The 24785-nt window shown below is 39.3% G+C and overlaps 1 protein-coding gene and 1 pseudogene across 1 annotated transcript in view; both read left to right on the top strand.

The window, feature by feature from the left end:
• Nucleotides 1–7966, top strand: part of LOC134806405 (inverted formin-2) — a 44113-nt gene extending 36147 nt beyond the window's left edge. Inside the window, exons 17-23 of the mRNA XM_063779672.1 lie at nt 140–266; nt 737–862; nt 1180–1317; nt 3633–3777; nt 4158–4282; nt 4498–4605; nt 4756–7966. Coding sequence (XP_063635742.1) covers nt 140–266; nt 737–862; nt 1180–1317; nt 3633–3777; nt 4158–4282; nt 4498–4605; nt 4756–6125 — 2139 coding nt within the window. The 3' untranslated portion in view covers nt 6126–7966. The remainder of the gene's footprint in view (nt 1–139; nt 267–736; nt 863–1179; nt 1318–3632; nt 3778–4157; nt 4283–4497; nt 4606–4755) is intronic.
• Nucleotides 7967–10128: 2162 nt separating this feature from the next.
• LOC134798626 (uncharacterized) lies at nt 10129–24560 on the top strand (annotated as a pseudogene).
• Nucleotides 24561–24785: the final 225 nt, after the last annotated feature.

The raw sequence follows: 24785 nt of genomic DNA, 5'->3' as shown, positions 1-24785 counted from the left end.
GATAGAATCCTCGTTGATTTCTAAATATATTGCCAAAACCCAGCAGCCCGTATGCAAGAAAAAACGGTTAACCATTAAGTATTAACAAAAGCATTGCTTACTTGATCATCCTTGTTACTCTATCATTATACTATTCCAGATCTTCGTGACCTTCTGCACCAAGTTCAGATCAGCAATAAGCGAGAACGAGCGACGCCGAGCCAATGAAGAACAAGCGGCTGCCAGGAGACGAGCGAGGGATGCTGCTGCCTCCAGGATAAGAACTGGTAAGTTTAATGGCATGAGTTCACAAGACATACGCCTTCTTCTTCTCTCGTGTCGAGGTTCCCCTAAACAGTGGATGTCCAGGAAGCAGCGATACTGACAGTCCGGACCGCGGCGTCTCTCAAGTCTGATTCAGAGCAGTAGTCGGGGCAGCCCAGCAGGTGCGCCATGGTTTGCGGTGCTGGACATGCTCGTACGCCTTGAATGCTATTAAGCTAAGGGAGCTGGGGCCAAGAGAGGAGGGTAGGTATGGTAACAATACCTAAGTACCTAATTTTACATATTGAAAATTTCATGTATATAAGATAGACTTAACTACGGTGGCACTGAGCGATCTTCATTTTAGCCAAAAATATAATCCTCATGCGGAAGATATTTGACGGGTAAAAATTTTCGAAAATATTTAGTACACCTCCATCTCCAACAACATAAGTTAACAGGTTTTAAATTAGAAAATTCCTCTTCATTACAGGTGGCAGCGTATGCAGCACCCCGGTGTCGGAGTGCGAGAATCTCATGGAATCCCTGCTCATAGACATCCGCAACGGATTGGGAAGGAGGTCTCTGAGGCGGCCCCATGATGCCTCGCCATCTCCTGGTAATAATAATATTTTAAAGACATACTGTATCATTCAATGTTTTTGCTGGACTAGATGGGTATGCGTGCCTTTCCAATATGTAAAGGAAATGGGAATCCAAATATAATTCGCCCTGCCAAACGGGAGTAGGGGAGCCGTAAGTCTTGCCGTGTCCCTTAGGTCAAACAGTTTTAGATAACCTAAGTTTTGACAATAGCGCCATACCAATAAAACTTGGTTTATACTGATGTTAAGTTCACGTTGATATGGCCTTGGCAAAACATTGAAATAAGAAAGAATGGATGTAACTCCATCATGTTTTTTTTTTCCTTTTCAGATGTGACTCCAACCGGTAGCCTACGTCGTCGCAGCCGCGCGAGTCCGGGTGGCGATGAAGAAGGTCTACTGGAATTCCTCCGACATTCCTCTCCAGCGGCCAACGACCTTAGAGAACGCAGTGCTTGGGGCAGTCTCGGTGAGTGTTGCTATCTATGGATGTAGCTTCAATAATCAGCTGGATTCAGATACATGATGTTGTCTACGACATTTCTCTTGAACAACCTTCTGAGAGCGTAGCGTAGGGGTTGCGATTACTGCCTATCGGCGGGACTCCAACGATTGGAGTTCGTCAGATAGTATTTGCCGGTAGTCAAAGACTTAAGAGAGCGAAATGCTTCAAATAAGTTCAAAAACTAAAACCCGACTACTGCAAATCGCGCTCTAAGAATTCTTATCTGAAATTATCATATAGGAAAATTATAAGAGTTATCATTTTTTATATATTTACAGAGATACTCAAAGGATCGCCGTGGACGTATGCCACGATTATACCTTTAAGGTAAAGTGGCATACGACCACGGCTATCCTTTGAGTATCTCTGTAAATATATAAAAAAGTGATCACTTTTATAATTTTTTCTATATGATAATTTCAGATAAGAATTCTATCTTGTTTCATACTTTTTAGAGCGCGGCTTTGGAACGCGTACATCGTGCTTCGTACGTCGGGCTACGCCCGACTCTTTTAGTATGAAGGCGCCGAAGGCGCCCGGCTTTGGAACGCGTACATCGTGCTTCGTACGTCGGGCTACGCCCGACTCTTTTAGTATGAGGGCGCCGAAGGCGCCCGGCTTTGGAACGCGTACATCGTGCTTCGTACGTCGGGCTACGGTCGACTCTTTTAGTATGAGGGCGCCGAAGGCGCCCGGCTTTGGAACGCGTACAGCGAGCCTCGTACGTCGGGCTACGCCCGACTCTTTTAGTATGAGGGAGCCGAAGGCGCCCGGCTTTGGAACGCGTACATCGTGCTTCGTACGTCGGGCTACGGCCGACTCTTTTAGTATGAGGGCGCCAAAGGCGCCCGGCTTTGGAACGCGTACATCGTGCTTCGTACGTCGGGCTACGCCCGATTCTTTTAGTATGAGGGCGCCGAAGGCGCCCGGCTTTGGAACGCGTACATCGTGCCTCGTACGTCGGGCTACGCCAGACTCTTTTAGTATGAGGGCGCCGAAGGCGCCCGGCTTTGGAACGCGTACATCGTGCTTCGTACATCGTGCTTCGTACGTCGGGCTACGCCCGATTCTTTTAGTATGAGGGCGCCGAAGGCGCCCGGCTTTGGAACGCGTACATCGTGCTTCGTACGTCGGGCTACGGCCGACTCTTTTAGTATGAGCCGGCTTTGGAACGCGTACAGCGAGCCTCGTACGTCGGGCTACGCCCGACTCTTTTAGTATGAGGGAGCCGAAGGCGCCCGGCTTTGGAACGCGTACTTCGTGCCTCGTACGTCGGGCTACGCCCGACTCTTTTAGTATGAGGGTGCCGAAGGCGCCCGGCTTTGGACCGCGTACAGCGCGCCACGTACATCGGGCTACGCCTGACCCTTTTAGTGTCGCCTTTTGGACTGAGTCCGGTGCGTCACATAGGTACGTTTCAGTATGCTTCGCCTGACCGCTGCGAATTTTAACGAGGTGAATATACTAAGATTACTAAGCAACTTTTACCATGGGACCAAACCCGATCTCGTAAAAAAATTTGCTGATCTGGACTTCTATACCTATTCACGTTATAAAATATTGCAGGTCATTAAAAAACACCATGTATAAAGCGGCCACACAAATTTCTTTTGAAAAATCCTTCTTGTATCGCCGTAGACCCGGCCCGGATAGATAGAATCCAGAGCGATTGTAGATTCGTAGTTCTAATTACCTACTACCTACCAGATAAATTAATGTTTTATCGGGTGCATGCAAGCAAAGCCGGGTGCAAAAGCTAACAATATGTATATATTTGAAATGTGCTAATTAAGCTCTTTCAAATGATATACAACACGTCATCATTACTTATTTTTATTTTTTTGGTTCGTGACTTTATGACCTCTAGAGGGCGGCGTGTTCATTTTTTTGTGACGTCGTATAGCCTATAACCAGCGGACGATTAAGACGATTCGAATGACACATCGTTTGTCAAATTTCAATGAGTACTTTAGAAGTTATGAGGGAACAGATGAACATACATACATACATACATACATACCCACAAACATACCGGTCAAAATCATAACCCTCCTTTTGCGTTGCCGTAGTCGGGTAAAAATAAGAGTTTACACGGTCGTCTTATTTTTCAAGTCAATAATATTGACTGACTTATCTTTTATTTTCATATTATTTACCTGCCGCTCATGAATTTGTTTGTTTGCCCATGAGCCGTGAGCCATGAGCCGAGAACGCAACAAAGATGATGATGAGATCACTCTATCTTTGAATTAGTATATTCTCACGGTAAAACCTTTCAGATCGGTCGTGGTCTCGGCGCGGAGCGGTGCGCGCGCGCCTCGAGCTCCCCGAGCGCGAGCGCCCCGCCTCGCCCCGCGCGCCCGAGCCCGCGCCCAAGCCCGCGCCCGAGCCCCAGCCGCCCGGGGAGCCCGCCGCCAAACCCAAGTGAGTACAGTCCGCATCTAATATATAGTGACGGCTACACGACACGACGCACGACGGGAGATAGTGACGGCGGGTGGATAGCGGCCAAATATATCCTAACACACCTTTGTTAAGTATGAATCAATGAATGAATGAAATGTATTTATTTGTCAGAATATGGTACAATGATAGGATCTTAAATTAGAATTAATGCAAGTTCCATCAGTATTATCTATAGATGACTGGAATTGGTTTCTTTGAGCGCTTACCTATACTATAATTATGCAGCGTCACATTAAATGCTAATCATGTTTTCGCTCCAAATATTTTAAATAAGTCAAATTAATAGGTACTTATATCCAGAAACAACGATAGCTGTACTTTACCGACTGTATTTTTAGGGAATGGCGGCAAAAAATCGAATCATGGCTGCGCGCGAACAGCCAAGAAGAAAAACGAGACGCAGAGCTGCGCGAGAGAGCGCGGCGAGTGCAAGCGAATCGGCGGTCCTTGGAAAACGACTCCGGTAATATAAACCTTATTTATGTAGTTGTTAGGTTGAAAATAGCACGAACACAATGAAGATACAAGAAAATAACACAACCAAAAAGAGTAACAGGTTTTATTTAGGTTCAAACCATGCACGGACATACGTCGTCAAATTGTTAAAAAAACGTCCATCCGGGCGTCTTCGTTTTGCAATTGTTTATTTTAAACTGATTCGTCCGTGGTGTGTTACAGAGAGCGAACGAAGCACGACCCTCGACCCTCTGCCGGAGGGGCGCGCTGACTGGCGCCCCGCCGTGCTGCCCGACAGCGCTGTTGTCAAAGCCATCGAGGCTGTTGAAGGTACTTAACAATATTATACAAATGTAACAGAGAGTTCTTCTGAAGAACAATTGATTAAAGACCTGTGCACACAAAAATGCCGAGTAAGACACTAAACCAGACATAGTTAACACGCACACACTAGCTAATAGTCAAACTTGTTACTTTCAGACGTCCAACCTCAAACAAAAGACAACAGGGTACCGTGGAGGAAGACAGAAGAAAACGAAGAGATGCGCCGCCTGAGACGACAGCGGTCCCGACAGCAGATAGAACAGCCACTCGTCTCTATCACCGAGGAGGAGAAGCGAAAGTTGCCTGACATCAGGATCACCAGCCACAAAGACGTGAAGGACAGAGTCGAGATCGACTCAGACAACATCGAAACACCACCCGTCCAACGGAAGATGTTCAATCCTCCTCCAGAACGAGAGCCTTGCAGGAAATTCCAACCGTCACTCGCTAAAAATAATGACAAAACGGTTGAGATGAGAGATCTTTGTCAAGAAATTTTAGGAGACGGACAGTTTGATAGATTTTCCGCTGCACGAAGAACAAGGAGATACAAGAGGAATACAGATTCCAGCTCTCCAGAAGATGAGAAGAAACCTGATAGCCCGGCGGAACTGGTAGCGGAAACTCAGGTCATCAGACCTTCGAAACTAGATATTCAAGCCTCATACGCTGTAGAGACCCCAGAAGTAACAAAGCCTATAGAAATCAATAAAGACGACAAAGAGAATAGACTTAAGCGTTGGCAGGACAGACTTAAAAACCAAAGTACGGAGAAACCCACATCGACCAAAGAAACTAAGCATCCTTACTCGAGGATGCGGCGACAGACGTCCATTAATCAAGAGGATGTCCAGAAAGCTATTAGAGAACTGAAGTCACCAACAGAGACACCTACAGGCGTCTGGTCCAGGATCGCTTATAGGAAATCGATGACTGCTAAGAACGACAAAATACCGACGGAAAGAACGACATCTCCAAGAATCCCCAAAGTCAAGTCAGAACATGAATTAAACGATGAAGGTTTTGAAGAAACTCAGAGTTTGAATTCTGAAAGCGCTTCCCAAGGTGCATCATCAGGATGCAACGTAGAATGTGACTCCCCCGTCCCTCTTAAGTCTAAATCCCCGATAGCTCCAAAGAAACTCACAACCAAAGAGTTAAGAACGCCTCCGCGAACACCGATAGACCCGAAACGAACTGTTCAGAAAAGACAGAACTCTTTGAGGGTGGAAAGGTCAACTTCTCGTGCGTCCTTGCGTAGTTCAAGGAGTTCTCTGAACAGTTCAGCATCTGTAGCCACTGTCAAAAGAGCTCCCGCGCCAGTCAAGCCTGCTCCAAAAGTAGTACCTAAACCAGTGGTCAGAATGCCGGCATCGCGATCTTCATCAAGCGGCAGCTCGGTGGGAACTTCCAGGCCTCCTTTAAAGTCAGTCAATAGGACATCAGGGTTCATGCGACCGACACAGGCTTCAAAGGGAAGGGGGAATGTAACTCCACAACCAACTGCAAGACCTAGCTTCAAGTAAATACCAAATTACAACTATAGTTGGATTTTTGGATTGGATTTTGACCTTGTGAGTTTGAATGATCTAGCGAAGATGTCCTGTAAGTTTTTAGACAATTTAATTTTCTGTTAAAGGTTCTTCTATCGCTCGTCAATATTATTAAAACAATCTTAATTGAGATCCTTTAAACTCATAAGATGTTTTAAAAGAAAGGAAACGTCAGATATTCTACTTTGTTCAATGAACTTTCTAGAATTTAGCTAGACCGTTGGTATGGAAAAGCCAGCTATGTTTTAGTATTACGTAATATCAATGTAAACGTCAGATATAAAATATTATTGAAACTTTCAGATGGCACAGACGATATTTCAACAATCTGAAGCTTTCAATGACTGATTATTTTTAATATTTAGTTAATTTTATAACAGATCTGTTTAACTTAATTTAGATTTGACTTGGGGCCCGTACTCTTATAAAGGTATGTCTACACTAGTGTGTTTTTATGTTTCATAAGTTTTCCAAATTCCCTTTAAGTTTCAAACTACGGTATACTTAATGTCGTATACTTACAAGACGAATTTTAATTTGCAACGGTGTAGACTTACCTGACCCTTCACTGTTCAGTGTTCCAATAAAAAAAACTGTAATGATTCCAAGAGATCAAGTTTTTTGGAACAACTGTACAGTAAAAGGTTAAAATTATGTACCTACCGTGAATATAGTGCCACGAGATAGTACGGGTATTATTACCAGTTTATTTTAAATAGAAACTTATTTTGTGCCATTTTTATACAGAATGGCGTATTTACGTCATGAAATGGATTTTATAAGTTATTTAAGATCGAAATATGAAACCGAAGGTGCACAAACTGGTGAATAAAAACATAAATAAAATAGAGGAGATTGGGACACTTTTCTAATATTACTTAATCAGAAATATTTTCAATATTAGTTCTAAAAGTGAACTTTTCGAGTAACAGCTAACAGTATTGTCAAAATCGATACAAACATAAGTAATATTTGAATCCCTATATTACGTAACGTTAATTAATTATTTGTAACTGTATAATTTTCGGTGACCAAAGTATTTTACATAATTATACCCAGTCTCCTCTTTTTTATTAAAAACTAAGAAACTATTTTCTTAGGAGGACCAATAGATAGAATAGATCTAAATAAAAATTAAATGATATTCGTATCTTATATTAGCATGCAAAAGTATTTTTATACTGTATTAGGTTAAATTTTGACAATCAGTCTTGAAATCCCAGTTAAGTCACTTATTTGTATTAACTACTAATAAATGTTACGAATAAGATATATTTGAATGAACATTACAATAAAGGTTTCTATGTACTATATTAAAACAAAGACATAATGATCTGATCCCGAAACGTATGAACAAAATCTGATAAGAAGTATTACCTATATCTTAATATTTTTAAAATTGCAATGAGAATGGATTTTAAAAACAACAGCTATATTTTTTACAGTTACATACAGTTGCAGATATTGCAATTTGCTAGTGAAATCTGAATTTTAAATTTTTTGACGACCATAATGGTTATAAGGTTAAATATTTATTGTCACTCTATCTTCGCAATTTGTAAAAAATATACCTCTAGTTAAAATTACAAATTAATTGATTGTTGAACTGTTACAACATTTTTGAAATCCATAAAAAGTTTAAATACTTCTGGTCAGCCAAGTGTATGTATTAATCAAAAAGATCAAAATGTAAGGTCACAAATCTCGAATAGTATGCTCTTTATTATTATTATAAATTTAATTTAAGATTTAACAAATATGTTTTATTGTATGTGTTTAACTAAACGAAATACAATAAATTTTCATACAAAATATGCTGTCGTTTTTTTATTACCTATCCAGATTATTTGACTTTGTTGATAACCTAACCTAAAACATATGTTTATACTTTATATCGGGTGTGTAAAGAAGTATTATTTATACGTATTTAAATTGCTTACAAACTTATTTATTTATTAGTCTGCGATTTCGTTCGCTTTGTAGTCATAAATATTAGTACAGTGAAACCTGGTTAATTGGCACCTGGATAAATGGAAAACCTCAATAATTGCAACCAAAAGTCCGGTCCCGGTCCCTTGAGACCAAAAGTCCTCTATAATTGAAATTTTGGAACCTCTATAATTGCAATTTAGATTTTAGGGCTTTTCGTAATTTTGCCTCTGTAATTGACCACGTCGCAACTAAGACCTCTATAATTGACACTGTGCTAAAAAAATCCGTTATTTTTGTTCTCCTTTTTACATCTATTATTGAAACGAGTCTTACTTATTACCTCTGTAATTGAAATAATGTAGTTGTAGACAGCAGAAACAATATTTTAATAGCAATGATCATTTTATTTATATCTTCATCCAGAATTCAATTTATTTATTGGGTATCTATCACATAGTGAATAGAATCAGGCGTTACTTTGCGGAAATCCATATTAATTAAAAATAAATTTTACTTTGCTAATCCGCGAAAAGATAACGTGTTAGTCAATCAGTGCTAACCCGTTATACTTACTTACACACTATCTATCACAGCCTGTAGTAGGTGAAATATTTTTTATGAAATCAAAAACAAAGTATGCTTTTTACATTCCAATAAAACTTTCTTCTACAATTCAAGGGAATTTTTTAGACCCAAATGATTAATAAGAAAATAAAGTAGTAATTAATGTAGTGTAAAAGTGCAAGTATAGAAGCTATATATAGACCAGAAACCCAGAACGTAAGCGTGTAAATCTACTTTCAATGGTTATTTGCACCTCCATAAAAGAAATTTGTCAGAACGCAACCTCTATTAATGAAAACCTCTATAATTGACACAACGATTTTTTGAACCTCGTTAATTGACACGACCTGCTTAAATGAAAAACCTGGTTAATTGACAAAAAATGGCCGGTCCCTTGAGATTGCAATTATCCAGGTTCCACTGTATATTTCCTTTATTCAATTAGGGTCTTAGGTTAGGATTTTACAATGTGAGTATAAAAGTATAATAATTATTATGTCAAAGATTTATACATATTTAAGCGTTTCTTAGTATCAATACATTTTTGCAGAACTAAACCTAATTAGTATTTTCTCATTAGTCACTGTTTATTTTACATTTGACTCTAAGTAAGTAGGTACCTAGTACCTACTGTAAGTATTTCATATCTTAATCAGTCATCATTTTGGAGGTAAGTTATAAAAATAGAAACTATCAACTTTTACTTTTCAAACCTGTTCAAATTAATTAAAGCTTATACGAAAAATCACTTGTCTTCAAAGGAATCACCAAAACATATAAATATTTGGATTTCATTGAAATATGTAGGTACAATGTTTGGTGCGGCCTGTAAAACTGTTAAATTCTGGTTTGTTTTATGATAAGGATCCTAGGACCGAATTTTTAGTCATGTTTGTTATGACCACACATTGATATGAAAGGTTAAAAAGATTTAGTCGTCCGATTGTTTAAAAAAACCGGGCAAGTGCGAGTCGGACTCGCGCACGAAGGGTTCCGTACCATAATGAAAAAAAAAACGAAAAAAAAATGCAAAAAAAAAAACGGTCACCCATCCAAGTACTGACCACGCCCGACGTTGCTTAACTTTGGTCAAAAATCACGTTTATTGTATGGGAGCCCCATTTAAATCTTTATTTTATTCTGTTTTTAGTATTTGTTGTTATAGCGGCAACAGAAATACATCATCTGTGAATCTATCACGGTTCGTGAGATACAGCCTGGTGACAGACAGACGGACGGACGGACGGACAGACGGACGGACAGACGGACGGACGGACGGACGGACGGACGGACAGCGAAGTCTTAGTAATAGGGTCCCGTTTTACCTTTTGGGTACGGAACCCTAAAAAATAGTGAAACTAAGCAAATACCGTGAAATTTAATTTGAGAAGCCGGCGTAACATTCAATTTGAAACACTAATAATGAATTAGGTGTGTTAATTAATTTCTAATCGGCATCGGCATATAAAAACAAAATCTACTCTCGAACACCATGGTGTTTAAAAACCATCATGGTGGGAGCACTTGTTTTGATGTGTGTTTGTGGGTTGGCTTCCATAGCCTCTGGTTGTGAAGACAGAGCAGACACCAAACCACAACAGCTAAAAAAATTGAGATTACATCCTGAACTTGTTGAAGATGCTAATTTGAGAGTGGTAAATAATGCAATATTTTTGTTTTAGTGCTAAATCAGAAAAGTTGCTAACAATAACAAATAAAACCTTTGAAGTTAGACTTCATGCTTTCAAGTAAATAGGCTTACATTGATTCAAAAGCGCCCATGATTTTAGCATCTGGTATGAGTAGGTATACTTAAGTAACATTTTTATATTATGGCATATGAATATGTCTAGGTATATCTAAGATTGGTTCAATAGCGCCCAAGATTTTAGCGTACGAGTATAAGTAACATTTTTAAATGCTACTTAACTTTGCTTTGCTTTGCTTGGCTTTGGATTAAGGTAAACGTACAGGCCGCGTAGCCAAGATGCCAATCGCTTACGCTCTGTAGCGATCGAAACGCAACTGTCACTGTCACACTAATAAGGAAGAGTGTCGTGTTTTCGTTGTCGAAGCGATAGCGATTGTAACCTTGGCTAGGCCGGCTGGTGCTCGACGCGGTCCCAGTACATGTCATCTTGAAACTTAATAGAGGTGACAGCAAGGTGTCATCTATTGGGCATTAGCATGTCGAGCACTACTGCGTTTACCTTATAACTACTGAGTACATTTCGTATAAGTATCGTACAGCATACATATGCACAAAGGGAAAATTTTAAAGCCACTTGTATTCCTGGCACATTTTCGCGAGTAAAAAGGGAATTCACGAGTAGTTGCATTTGCCCCATAGTTACAACTGCCCTGGCTGACTTTATTTACTTATTCTGTCAGCCAAGTCTGGTCCGGAAGTATGGCTACCCACTGGAAGAACACCAGGTCACCACCAGCGACCAGTACGTCCTGACCATGCATCGGATTCCCTATGGACGATATAACAACAGGAAAAGAAACAGGTGACATCGGTAACGTTATGCCTACGATTAAATTTACGGTACCCGGACTCTTTGCATAGGCACTAGTTTATTTTTTATGAATGCGACTCCTATCTGACCTTCCAACCCAGAGGGGAAACTAGGCTTTATTGGAATTAGCCCGGTTTCCTCACGATGTTTTTCTTTTCCGAAAAGGGACTGGTAAAATATCAAATGATATATCGCATATAAGTTCCGAAAACTCAGTGATACGAACCGAGGTTTGAAACCACTTCCTCCTGATTGAAAGTCGCACGCTCTTATTATAATTGAATTTTAATTCGTTTGTGGTGAGCGTTCCGACTGAACATCTAGCGACCTTCACCAAGGAGGAGTTTTGGCCGAAGGGTGTCAAGTTTCGGCGGTTCCGCGGCCGGCTCCCTGACACTGCGGGGTTGCGTAATGCATCGCAGCCATAATGTGACATGTAGTGTTTAGTTTTTTAAAGTTTAGTTATAAAATATATTTTTATATAATATGTATGCTAGTTTTAAGGTATTTATGTATGGGCCATTAGTTGCCTGAAATAAAGATTTTCATTTCATTCATTCATTTCATAATACAGTGAAACTTGGTTAAGTGGGACCTGGATAAGTGGGAAACCTCTATAGCTGGGACTCATAGTGCGGTCCCGGCACTTTGGCGCTGAATTACCTCTGTTAGTGAGAAAAAACAGACCTCTATAACTGAGATTAGTTGTTTCGATTTTATAGTCAAATTTACCTCTATTACTGAGACAGAGAGTGTATGTTACCTCTTTTACTGAGACTATATTTAAAAGATTACATTTGCTTCATTGTTTTTTAGAACGTTATAGGAGTCGACCTCTGTTTCTGAGATAACGTCAAACTATGACCTCTCTAACTTGGACTTTATTGAAGATCTTGGACTTTAGTCTAACCGAAAATTCCGCATTCGGTTAATTGTGTCTAAACGACATCAAGTTTTATTTAGTTAGTTTGAGTAAGTAGTTAAAACTATCGAAACGAAAAACCAAAAATTAATTCTCATTTATTTAAGTTCTAAGACAGAATGAAGTCCGTTTTTTAATTTTATTTAATAAAATCCATCCTTTGTAGAAGAAGAATCAATCAAAGTTAATTCGAATAAAAATTTGAACAGACTTAAAAAACTATTTAAGGACAAGAAATATTTGACCTTTATTTATTGTTGATGATTACAATTCATACATAATGTTGACAAAATACCTTATTTACCACCTCTATAACTGAAAGGTTATTCCTTTCTCACCTCTATTAATGGAACACTCTATAAATGAGACATACATTTATTTATACCTGGCTAACTGAGACCCTGTGTAAGTGGAAAACCTCTTTAAGTGAGACAGATTTGCTCGTCCCTTGAGATCCCACTTATCCAGGTTTCACTGTATATGGCATTGATTGCTCGCGTCTCAATATCCTGTTACAGACAATATAATATTTTGTTTACAGGCCGGTCGTTTTCATTATGCACGGATTATTATCTTCTTCCGCAGATTTTGTCGTGACTGGACCTGAGAAAGCATTAGGTAATTAATATTCTTTAAGAAAATTAAACATATCAACACCTAATGGAACATGGTTTTTTGGTCAGAAATTTAAATTTTATAAAACACTGTATAATTAAATTAAATTTGCCGCCTTTTTCTATTGACGGAAATGGCTTGCCAAACTTTAGATAAGAAATCCCATAGCACTTCACCAAACAAAATGTCTCTTTTCATTGATGGTGAGGTACAAGGCTTTATCCTTATTACGTTTATTCCAGCCTACATCCTAGCCGAGGAAGGCTTCGACGTATGGCTAGGCAACGCCCGCGGCAACCGCTACTCACGCCAGCACGCCCACATTAACCCTAGGAACCCTAACTTCTGGAAGTTCTCCTGGGACGAGATCGGGAACCTAGACTTGCCGGCCATGATCGATTATGTTTTGAGAAAGACAAATAAGAGGAAGCTTCATTACATTGGGCATTCACAGGTATTATTCTGGAGTTGTAAAATAATAATATTTACTCGTTTCCTTTCCGTCTATTTTCTTTCTTCCTAGTTATAGCTAGTTTCGAGCCTACGACTGACTTGATAGCTATTGTCAATCTTGCCAGGATAAGCTCTTTCAATGTTTCTTTGTGCCATAATTATTATCAAATGATATTCGAGAAAGTCTTCGGTAAAGGATCCATATTCAATATTAGGATTGTTTGGTTATCATCAAGCCTTATGTACTGTTGATCCATACTGAAACTGTATGTACGGTAAGTATGTATGTATCAACGAAAAACAAAATAAGGATGAAAATAAAAGACCCTAAGAGCTGGTTACCTCGCGGTGGTGGCCTCGCGTATGTTTAGGGAAATATATTGGGTTTGGGAACACTGTTTATCGTTTTGTAAGCAATCTTGCCCTACGTTTTTTTTTCACGTTGACCTTGGTTATTTTCAGGGTACCACAGCGTTCTGGGTCATGTGCTCGCTGAGACCCGAATATTATAATCACAAGATCATCTCCATGCACGCCCTGGCCCCTGTGGCTTACTTGACCCACAATAAGAGTCCTTTCCTGCATGCAATAGCACCATTTTCTAATATCATCGCTGTAAGTTTTTGTTTAGAAATACCAAACCAAAACCAAACTGAATTGGTGAGAAGTAAGTATATAGTTGGGTGGGCCTCTAAACAATGGGAGAAGATTGTTTAATAAATGGCATGTGTAATATCAAACAACTGAAAGAAAGCCTCCATCCTAAGAATCGATGGGCGGATAGAGTACCTATACGGTCAGCAGTGCTGACTCAGCACAAGCTAAGTACCGGTGAAAGTTAGCGAAAAACTGCGCAGGTCAAACCAAAGTGTTCAGGATGACTCACGCCATAACGGTAGGTACGGGGCCGGGCTGAGGCTTCCAACACTTCGTTTTCTATGAAGGGTGATGATCGGTGATCACGTGATGCTTTCTTTCGATAAGTTAAGGTCACGGACTATTCTAGCGTGAGTTATCCTTATTGTACGGGATGCCGGGAGTCCTTTTGGGTCATTGCTTCAGCCGTTAAGTATTTTTGTAGTTAAAAATAAAAATGAAAATTTTTTGAGATTGGCTCTAGTGCCAACTGAAGATTGATTGATGATAATAGTGTCGTGTTAATCTTTACAGAGATTTCTTACTCTGATCGGAAAAGCAGAATTTATGCCTAACAAGCTCCTTTTGAAATGGGCCGGAGCGGCGATCTGCAGAGACGGGGCTATCTTTCAAGAGCTTTGCAGCAACATATACTTCCTCATTGGTGGCTGGAACTCTGTGGAGTTAAACAGGGTATGACTATACAGGGTGATTCAGGAGACGTGAGCAGGACTAACACTGCGCATATCGTTAATTATAAGCAACTGTTTCGTTTCAGTATTAGTGAGGTTAACGTTAATTTTCTAGTAGTGTTGAAAAAAAAAGTTATAATTTTTTTTACGACATGCATGGTCACCCTAAACTTCTGTCACTGTCATCACGGTCTGGTTACTTTTGAAAACTCGTATCTCACTCAAGTTTGACAGTTTATTTTCTTCGTAAGGGGCTATTCATAAATTACGTCATTTCAAATTAGGGGAAGGGGGGGTCTGGACGTCGGATGACGGTAGCATGAAGTAGGAGGAAAAGCATGATTTTTGGATGATTATAGGGGGGGGGGGTCCAAAATCGTCAAAAATCGATGACGTAATTTATGGACAGCCCCTAATCAAAATTCCATTACGGTTAAAGAGGTTTTATGTTTATTAATTAGGTCCTGTAGGGTGACCATGATTATTGAGAATTAAATTTGCCCTCACCAAAAAGTAAAAAAATAGGAAAAAGTGTGATTGTTTCACCTAAATACGACGGTGATCGATCAATTATCAGTTACTGAGTGTGCAGGATTAGTCCTGCTCACGTCTCATGAATCATCCTGTAGAGTTAGACCAAGAAAAATCTGCAGCGATTTTGATAGTCCACGCAGTGCAAGTGTTATTTATACGTCATAATTTCATAGACGTTTGACGTTTAAAATAACACTTGCACTGCGTGGGCTATCAAAATCGCTGCAGACTTTTCTTGGTCTAACTCTTGAGATAAACACATTCAGTAGAACGAAGATAAAGCTCTGTAGAGACAGGGCTGTCACTCAAATCCTACAGCAACATACTCGTAGCATTCCTCTTTGGATGGAACTGCGCGCGTTTATACGTTTTTAAACAAGGTGGGTATATCACTATACTGTCTGCCTACTGTGCCCTAAACAGATCCAAGTGTCTCTCTTGCTCATCTGAACCTCAGCTCCTTCTCAACAGAGCGTCGGAAAAATTATTTTGCATGTTTTTCCCATTGGTGTTCGGATAAATAGGATTTAGCAGACATTTGGCGGATGTGGCGGTATCGAGCATATCGAGAACTAACCTCACAAATCTGGGACCTGAAATTTAGACCTAATCCTTTGCTCTCGAACAAAGCGACAATTTAGAACAACTATTATTTTTTTCTGGTATGTTTTTCAGACGATAATCCCAGTAATCCTAGGCCACACGCCAGCTGGCGCCTCCGTCTACCAACTGGCCCACTACGGGCAAGTCATGGCCGGCAAGGAGTTCCGTCGCTTCAACCACGGGCGTGCCAACATGAGAATCTACGGAAACAGGAGACCGCCACGATACGACCTCCACAAAGTTACAGCACCAGTTTTCTTTCATTATTCCCTATCTGATCCTTGGGCTCATGTTAAAGATGTCGAAAGATTGGGAAGGGAGATCGGTAATCTTAAAGCAAAGCGGATAATACCTATGGCAACTTACAGCCATTTTGATTTTCTTATGGGAATGAACGCGAAAAGGCTTGTTTATGATCAGGTCATTTCTGATATGAGGAGTATGGAAAAGAAATAAATAGTCTGAAATATAATTTAGGTTCTGTGTAAAATTAATGTTACCTATATCGTTGAATGAAATCCCCTTTTTTTTAATAATTACTGCTGCTGCCTGCTGTGGCGCAACGACCCCAAGATCCACTTCGGGTCATAATAATAATTATCAAATAGATCTGAAGTAGGTACTTCGTCGTTGCAAGATGCCTGGCATGGAGGCGCTCTTGATGGCGTTCTCGTATTAAAACGAGCGTAAAGAATTTTGAAGACGCTCGTTTCATTGATCTTGATACGAAACGTCAGATACGAAAGTCCTGGCCGAAACCATCCTATAACTATAGTCCCTGGTGTTCACTTAATTATACGGCAAACGGTGATGATGGAATTTCCTTTTGCAGAGTTGCTCCTTTTGACTCACAGATTGATTTACGAAGGGGAGCCAATCGAATTTTAGATGCAAAAATGTGACTTAAGGGATGCCCCCCGAAATTTGTAAAAAATAAAGTTTTACTATGTGGTCAAGTTTGGTACCATTTTTGTGTAACTCAAGGATGCTAATAAGTTCGTTTCTGATATTTGATTTATACGTTTTCATATAAATAATTTGAAAAAAATTTAAATAAGTATAAAAAATTTCTATGAAACCTTTTTCCGAATAAAAGCCTATATTTTTCTTATTTTAATATGCACACAAAAATAAAAAGCAATAAACATTTCATGAAAAAGCCCTACTATTTCTCGTTATAAAAAGTATACATGTGGCATATTTATTTTACATAAATGTGAACAAAAAAAATTAAATGTAGATCTACTTTCGACTACTCATTGAACAAGATACAACGATTTTCCCGAGGGACTACAAACAATATGGGGTCCTTCAAAAAAGGGTCGGCAACGCGCATGTAACTGCTTACCACCAGGCGGATCGTATGCTTGTTTGTCACCGACATGGGAAAAGGATAAAAATATAGGTACTTAATGAAAACGTACAGGAGCATGATTCTGATTTAACCATTTGTTACGTTTTGATATAACCTTGATGATCACTCGCGCTGATTGGTTTGACCGAAATGAAATGAAAATCGTGGGTGAGAAGCGCACCAATCACGAAAACGATCAAGGTCGTGTCAAAACGTTATCAAAACCATAACAAATGCTTAAATCAGGATGGGCCTCGCGGAGTTATGGATAGGCCATCGGCCACACATCTACTCAACGTTTTTTTAGTTTTAGCGGTTCCCTTTAACATTTTCTAAAGACGTACGGATTTGTAAAACTAGTTTCGCCGAGCTTTTTTTTTGATTTATAGTATTTTTTGTCCAATGTCCAAGAAAGTGTCTTGACCCTTAAGTAAACTGTGTCTTAGGAGGGTATATATATAACGTATTTTGTAATGTAGGCATCATAATCTCACCTTCGATGCCGATTGCTATGCCATCAGGATTGTCCAAGGAAGATATAGCATCCCAAATTTCAAGAACTAACCACATAAAACAAACAACCAGTCACTGTGAAAACCAACTGATAGTCATCTCTGTGAAGTAATTTGTCCCATCACTAGTGATGCGACGTGGTTGGTACCAGTCCTTTTATCGACTACTAGCGACCCGCCCCGGTTTCGCACGGGTAACACAAAACCTTAACAAATTTTACACCTAAATGTTCCTCGTGAAAATATAAAAAAAAACTAGGCGCCGCCTGTATCTCGGGAACCGGGAAAATAGATTATACTAAGAGATTTTAACTAAACTGAATATGATGGCCGTTTTTAAATGAGAAATATCAAATATAAAATAAAATTAAGTACAAAAAGTGCTTGCATAAAATAAATAATAACGTATAAATATTCATAATAAAACTGTTATTATACCTAATATATGATCCTACTCGTATAGACAAGCGCCACCGTGCCGCGCTTCAAATGTAGTTGATTTACTTAGATATCACCGGCAGTCATTTAATTGACAAACAGAAGTGCTGGAGTAGAAAAAACCGGCCGAGTGCGAGTCGGACTCGCGCACTAAGGATTCCGTACCATTACACAAAAAACGGCAAAAAAAAAACACGTTTCTTGTATTATATTTTGTTTTTAATATTTGTTGTTATAGCGGCAACAGAAAGACATCATCTGTGAAAATTTCAACTGCCTAGCTACCACGGTTCATGAGATACAGTCTGGTGACAGACAGACAGACAGACAGACGGACAGCGGAGTCTTAGTAATAGGGTTTATATGGTCCCGTTTTTACCCTTTGGGTACGAAACCCTAAAATTTATTTAAAGCCTCATTAAAATCAATGACCGCAATGCATCACGTAGGTAACAATTAGAAATTACTAGCGACCCGCCCCGGCTTCGCACGGGTTAGACAAAACCTTAACAAATTATACACCTAAACCTTCCTCAAGACTTACTATATTGATAGGTGGAAATCCGTTCATTAGTTTTTGAGTTTATCGCGACACACAGACAGACGCGGCGGGGGATTTGTTTTATAAGGTGTAGTGATTATTTCATGATAAGTATTATTACAAGTTGTATGATAATCTAGACCATAATATTATTTATTTATTTATTTATTTAGAAATTTAATTCAAGCAACAAGGCCCATATTACAAATACCTTACAGACTAACATACATATGTATTATGTCTCGCCCGTGCATGGATTTTAAATAAATTTAATGTTTCCGGTATTCGTCAATTTATAGGAAATGAAGAATAAATAATAAGTACACATACACATCACGAGTAAAAAAAATCCGTCCGCGCGCCGCGCAATCGGAAACAGTAACAAATATCAAAGATTTATGTAACTCCGTATAAAATGAATAGAGACTAAGGAAAAAACGTGCCTCGGAAATCAAGAAAAAGTCATTCTCGAATAGATGGCGCCACACCTTTGGCCTATACTCGGCTAGATGGCGTTGACGTAAAGACTCAATTGTATGAAAGCAGTTTTATTTGCGGGGAGTTTTGTGTTAATTTAAGTAAATATTGTATATGGCGGGAACTTGGGGAGATATATTTTCTTTTACTATCTCTTACTCAAAATGATTATATTGCAGTCACATGCAATAATATCTCACACAATCTTATTTTCAGAGTCATAAGAGCGTGCCTTTAGCCCTTTAAAGACATTTTTTTAAACACGTTTCTTCGAGGTTCACAGCGGTAAAGGATGACATCCTTATATTCAGCTACATTTACTTACTTTCAACTTGAAACTATCGACAAAAAACACTGAAACGTCAATCACTACAATGGCGTTTTACATGAAGGTACTTATCTACTTAACAAGGAAATTGATCGGCGTTTTTGGTCAGCGTATATAAATAAAATCAATGTGAAGACCGTGACATTGAAATTGCCACCATGCTGGGAGCTATTGTTCTGTTGTGTCTGTGCGTTTGTGTGGCCTCTGGGCCGTTTGGACGATCTGATGGGGTCAGTCTGGACCCGAAGGTTCCGGACGAGATTCTGGAGGATGCTAGCCTTAAAGTGGTAAGTTTTTTAGTGAAATACTAAAAGGAAGCAAAATACTATCAAAATTTTACGATGCTGCGGTAATCTTGTTGACCGAGCAAACGCGAAGAGCGAGCGAAACGTCCTTTTTCAGCGTGCTTTTTTATGTCCGACTGTTCTCTCTACAGATCGCATTTCTGTATCGATTTTCGTGAATTTTTGTGAGGAGGTTCGATATCAAAACTTACAAGATTTTCTACATATATTATATGTATGTAGAAAATCTTGCATAAGGATCATATAAGCAAAAGCATTGACTGGCTAAAATAGTTACAAATTATAATATAGTACATAAATTATTCTTATCCTTGGTACTATGCCTCAAGGGCCTACTTTAGATTTAAGCTAGTTATTAATTTATTTTAGTAATACCACTGTATATATCTTGTTTGTAAATAGATGATGTTTCCTTCTTATTCTATTATTAAACATATTTAAATTTAGTAGGTATCAGGTTAAGATGAAATTTCCTTTTCCAGAAAAGTCCATCTTTTTCAAATTAGTTCAATTCTAGTACATTGTAGGAGAGGACGGAAAACCGCTAAAAGGTGGACGAGTGAGTTTGAGGGCCGACACGTTAGTGGAGGCCCTCAAATAATTCGAGTCCATGCATCTTTTGCGTTTCCGGCCGAGGCATTACATAGTGCTTTTCACGACTACTGCGAGGAAATAAGAAAACATTTGCATAACTATAAGTACTAGCCCGCGATTTCTCTGGTAGTAACTGCCTGTGCTGTCTCTTGAATTTCGGTAGGCGTCAGCGTAAGAATATCATTTTCTTCACTAGAAGAACTCATTTTATAGCGAGCGTAGATACTTACGTGTTTCTTGTATTTTTTAGTCATACACAATTTACACTATCCAATTCAGTGAGTATTTTCCGATCCCGCCTTTTTAACTTTTTTTATCACTTTTAAGAGACGTTTTTCTGTTGTTTGCTTTAAACCGACTCTAAAACTTAGAAGCGTTTTTGCTAAAAAACCACAAACAGCAACAAAAGTAAAAAACGCCTTAAGCGTGAATCGAATGAACTGACTGAATGAATGAATGGTTTTGACACATCTTTTTTTTTTTTAAAGAAATTGGTCCTATAGATAACCTAATTTTATTTTTGAAGTAAAATGTTGCGCCGAAAAAGACCTTTCATTGATTTTTATGTTTTAAATGATACTCATTGCTGTAGCGTACCGCCACCAATAACAGATGATAATAACAATGAAACATTGTAGTAGTGGTGGTTCAAGTGCTACAGCTATTGCCTACTTTCCATCTTGGTTTTAGACCATCTATTGCCACATTTCCGAACAGTGGCGTGAAAAATATTTTATTTCAGGCAGGCAAGCCCATATCATGTTAGTTGTTACAATGTTCTTATGAAACTAAGACATTTTTAACTGTGAAAGTTTTTTTATTTGGTAATTAAGTTATTACAAAAAAACCGCATTAAATTAAACCCGTTTCCTGGATACGGGTACCTACATAATTATAAGATTTAAAAGCCTTGAAATGAAATGGCATATTTCATACACCATTAATTTGCTGGCCAAAATTAAAAGGCCTCTATTATATGAATCACAGCAAAACTATTTTACCTAAAAATTAATAAGATAAACGTACCTACTGGTGCTCGACGCGGTACCAGTACATGTCATCTTGAAACTTAAGTCATTGTCAATAGAGGTGACAGCAGGGTCTCATCTATTGGGCATTAGCATGTCGAGCACTAGTACGTTTACCTTACTGTCATCATTGCATACAAAATACCTAGAGTCGGGCCAAGCTATTTGCAATGACAAAGTGTGATAATGTCATATTTCTAAGTAAATATGGCGTTTATAATGACACTTCCTCACTTTGTTCAAGTCGGTGCAAAGTTAGCTTAGCCGGTCTCTACTACATGGCATTTCTAACATTTAGTTAGACAATCAGTTTTGCTCCCTCATTTAGTGCAGGCGTCGTAAATTTGGTTTATTAGAGGTGAATTTTCCATTTTTCCTTTAATATAAAAGTTATTAAAAATATTGTTCCAGCCCGCACTCGTCCGAAAGTACGGCTATCCCCTGGAAGAACACCGGGTCACCACCGCCGATGGCTACATCTTGACCGTGCATCGAATTCCCCATGGGCGTGATGCTGATGATGTGAATACAACAACAGAGAGGTAACCGTTTTGCCGAAAAACCTATTATCTGCTCACGTAATTATACCGCAATATAGTTTGTCATGTAGTTTGCTATATTTTATTCATCGAAAAATTTTATTGTACGAACAAACCAGTTACCATAAATGAATTCGGCATCTCCGATTTATACGAAAACGATACCAAACTTGGCCTAGTAGCTTTACCTCTCACTTACGCTCGGACCAATAAATTAACTCGGATAAAATGGGTTAATTTATGCCCTTGTTGCATAATCTCCTATTATTGCAGGCCCCTCGTCTTCATTATGCACGGTTTGATGTCATCTTCGGCAGATTGGGTCTTGATGGGATCCAACAAAGGGTTAGGTGAGCGCTACATTTCTTATTACCTTAATAAAGTAATAATTTAAACTAATAAGCTTTGTAAAATCATGGTTAAATAAATAACAGCTAAAAACTTAATAATGGCTGGTATTTTGCTCTTGATCACGAATATTTACAAACCACAGCAATGTTGAACGGTTTCATGGTAGGTATGGTACCTAAACCTAGTGTTCGATATACTAATGTCCAATAGATGATAGACCCTGCGATGGTGTGAGGTGCGGTTGACAATGACTTAAAGATCAATGTGGAGAAGATCAGCATACCTATACAATTTTTGGGATTGAATAGGTATACAGGTTGGGAAGAACTGTCGTATTTATATACCAACGTACAATTTGTTTAAAGATTACATGTACTAGAACAGTGACGAGCACTCGGAAGTCTACCTTACATGATTGTGTAGCTTATTAAGAACTATATTTTTTGAGAGAAACTAGTATATTATGTTTCAGCCTACATCCTAGCCGAGGAAGGCTTCGACGTGTGGCTGGGCAACGCCCGTGGCAACCGCTACTCACGCCAGCACGTCAAACTGAACCCTGATTCAGGGGCAGAGTTCTGGAACTTCTCCTGGGACGAGATCGGGAACATAGATCTGCCGACCATGATCGACTACGTTTTGGACAAGGCGAATAAGAAGAGGCTTCATTACATTGGGCATTCACAGGTACAATGATTGTCTCCATCTTTCTATTTTGTATTCAGATGTAGTCGTAATAACGGCCATTGGAAAAGACATTCGATTCTGTTTAATAAATTTTGCACTTAAGTATTAGAAGTGGGAGTTAAAGATCCAATACGAAATCTCAAAAATGTAATGCCTAATTTTCTTACTGAGAAAGCAATTACGAGCTCGTAAGCCTTACTAATTGTTATTGAATCGCAACTTGACCATTATGTATACAACTACTTACATGTGAAGGCAAAGGGTCAGTTGTAGGTACCAACAACAATAAACGGACTGATCAAAATCACTCAGTGGTGAACTATGAAACATCCCATATAGTAAAATTTTGCGAAGGATTTAACGATGGCAGGCGGCTTGGTGCGACCGACCATAATTTTGTTTTAAATATTGCTGTGTAATTTCCAGGGTACCACTTCGTTCTGGGTAATGTGTTCACTTCGGCCGGACTACAACCAGAAGATCATCTCGATGAACGCCCTGGCACCCGTGGCTTACTTGACGCACAATACCTGTCCTCTTATCAAGGAGTTCGCGCCTTTTTCCACCGTACTTGAGGTAAGTTATTATTAAATTTAAATTACACATAGTCAGGTTATACAACAAATATCATTTGGTTATCTTCGTAGGTTCGTACCGGAAGTTATTGATTTCATTACCTCTCTGGTCTTACGATCAGGTGAATCGTCTGCTCGTTTGCCTCCTATATCATAAAAAACCAGCTTTTTTTATTATGAGTGTCTACGAAATCTGTACCTTTTTTACAGAAACTTAGTAAAGTGATCGGCGTGGGTGAGATCCTTCCGATCACCAACTCTAAAATCATGCGGTGGGCCGGCGAGAAGCTTTGCAGTGATACTGCTATATTTCAGGAAATGTGCACCAATATTATTTTCCTCCTCGGGGGATGGAACTCGTTGGAGTTTAACAGGGTACGTACCTATTCTTTAGCGTTCCGAACGTCGGGCATCACCCGAAAAATACCATGAAACCATCTTTTATCAAAAAGACGCCGCATAAAGGATGACTTAGAGCGGGCCGTGGCCGGACCGCAACTTCTTATCACGAACTTATTAGCACAAAGGGCGCGGGCGCCACAAGCGCTTCGAACATCGCGCATTGCCTGACAATGTAGCTCATCATAAATGGGAATCAAATCGGTACCTCTCACGGTCCTCATCATTGCAATGATGGCCATAGCCTTTGTATGATCTGTCCTGAACGCAACAGCCTTTATTATTTGTGTGATGGCAAAAATAGTTATTAAAAGTTCGGTCGGCAAAAAGACGTCTAAAAATTCAGATCTTTATATATGAGGTGAAACTAAGATATATTTTCAGACCATGCTCCCAGTGATCCTAGCCCACACCCCCGCGGGCGCTTCCATCCGTCAGTTCGCTCACTACGGCCAAGTCACGCACAGCGGCTCCTTCCGTCGCTTCAACCACCTCGGCTTCTGGAACTACAAAGTCTACGGCACCTGGGACCCACCTCTATACGACCTGTCCCAAGTCAAAGCTCCCGTCTTCCTCCGGTACTCCTTATCTGACCCTTTAGCGCATGTCAACGATGTGGAGAGATTAGCGAAGGAGCTTGGGAACCTCAAAGCGAAAACTAGCATACCGATGAGCAGTTTCAGCCATTTGGATTTCATGTGGGGGATTGACGCGAAGAAGCTGGTGTACGATCAGGTGATCGCTGATATGAGAAGGATGGAAGAATCGTTATTCATCTTCCATCCTTATTAGACATTTCTAATAGAAGCAGTTCGTGTTAATCTCATATTGTAATCCAAGCCAAAGATGAAAGATACCTCATTTATATTTTAAAAGTATATAATAAACACAGGTCAAAAATTTTGTTAAACCCTCTTGTGTGTTTGAAACTTTCCATATTAAATTTTTAATGTATCGTAAGGCTTACATAGATAGTCATTATTTACTTAGTTAAGAAAACTGATTAATCTTGTCCACTTATAAGTCTTATAA

The sequence above is a fragment of the Cydia splendana genome, chromosome 1 (assembly GCF_910591565.1).
Source record: "Cydia splendana chromosome 1, ilCydSple1.2, whole genome shotgun sequence".
Classification (NCBI taxonomy): Eukaryota; Metazoa; Arthropoda; class Insecta; order Lepidoptera; family Tortricidae; genus Cydia; species Cydia splendana.
The sequence above is the reverse complement of the archived record's forward strand: the minus strand, read 5'-3'. Positions and strand labels throughout refer to the sequence as shown.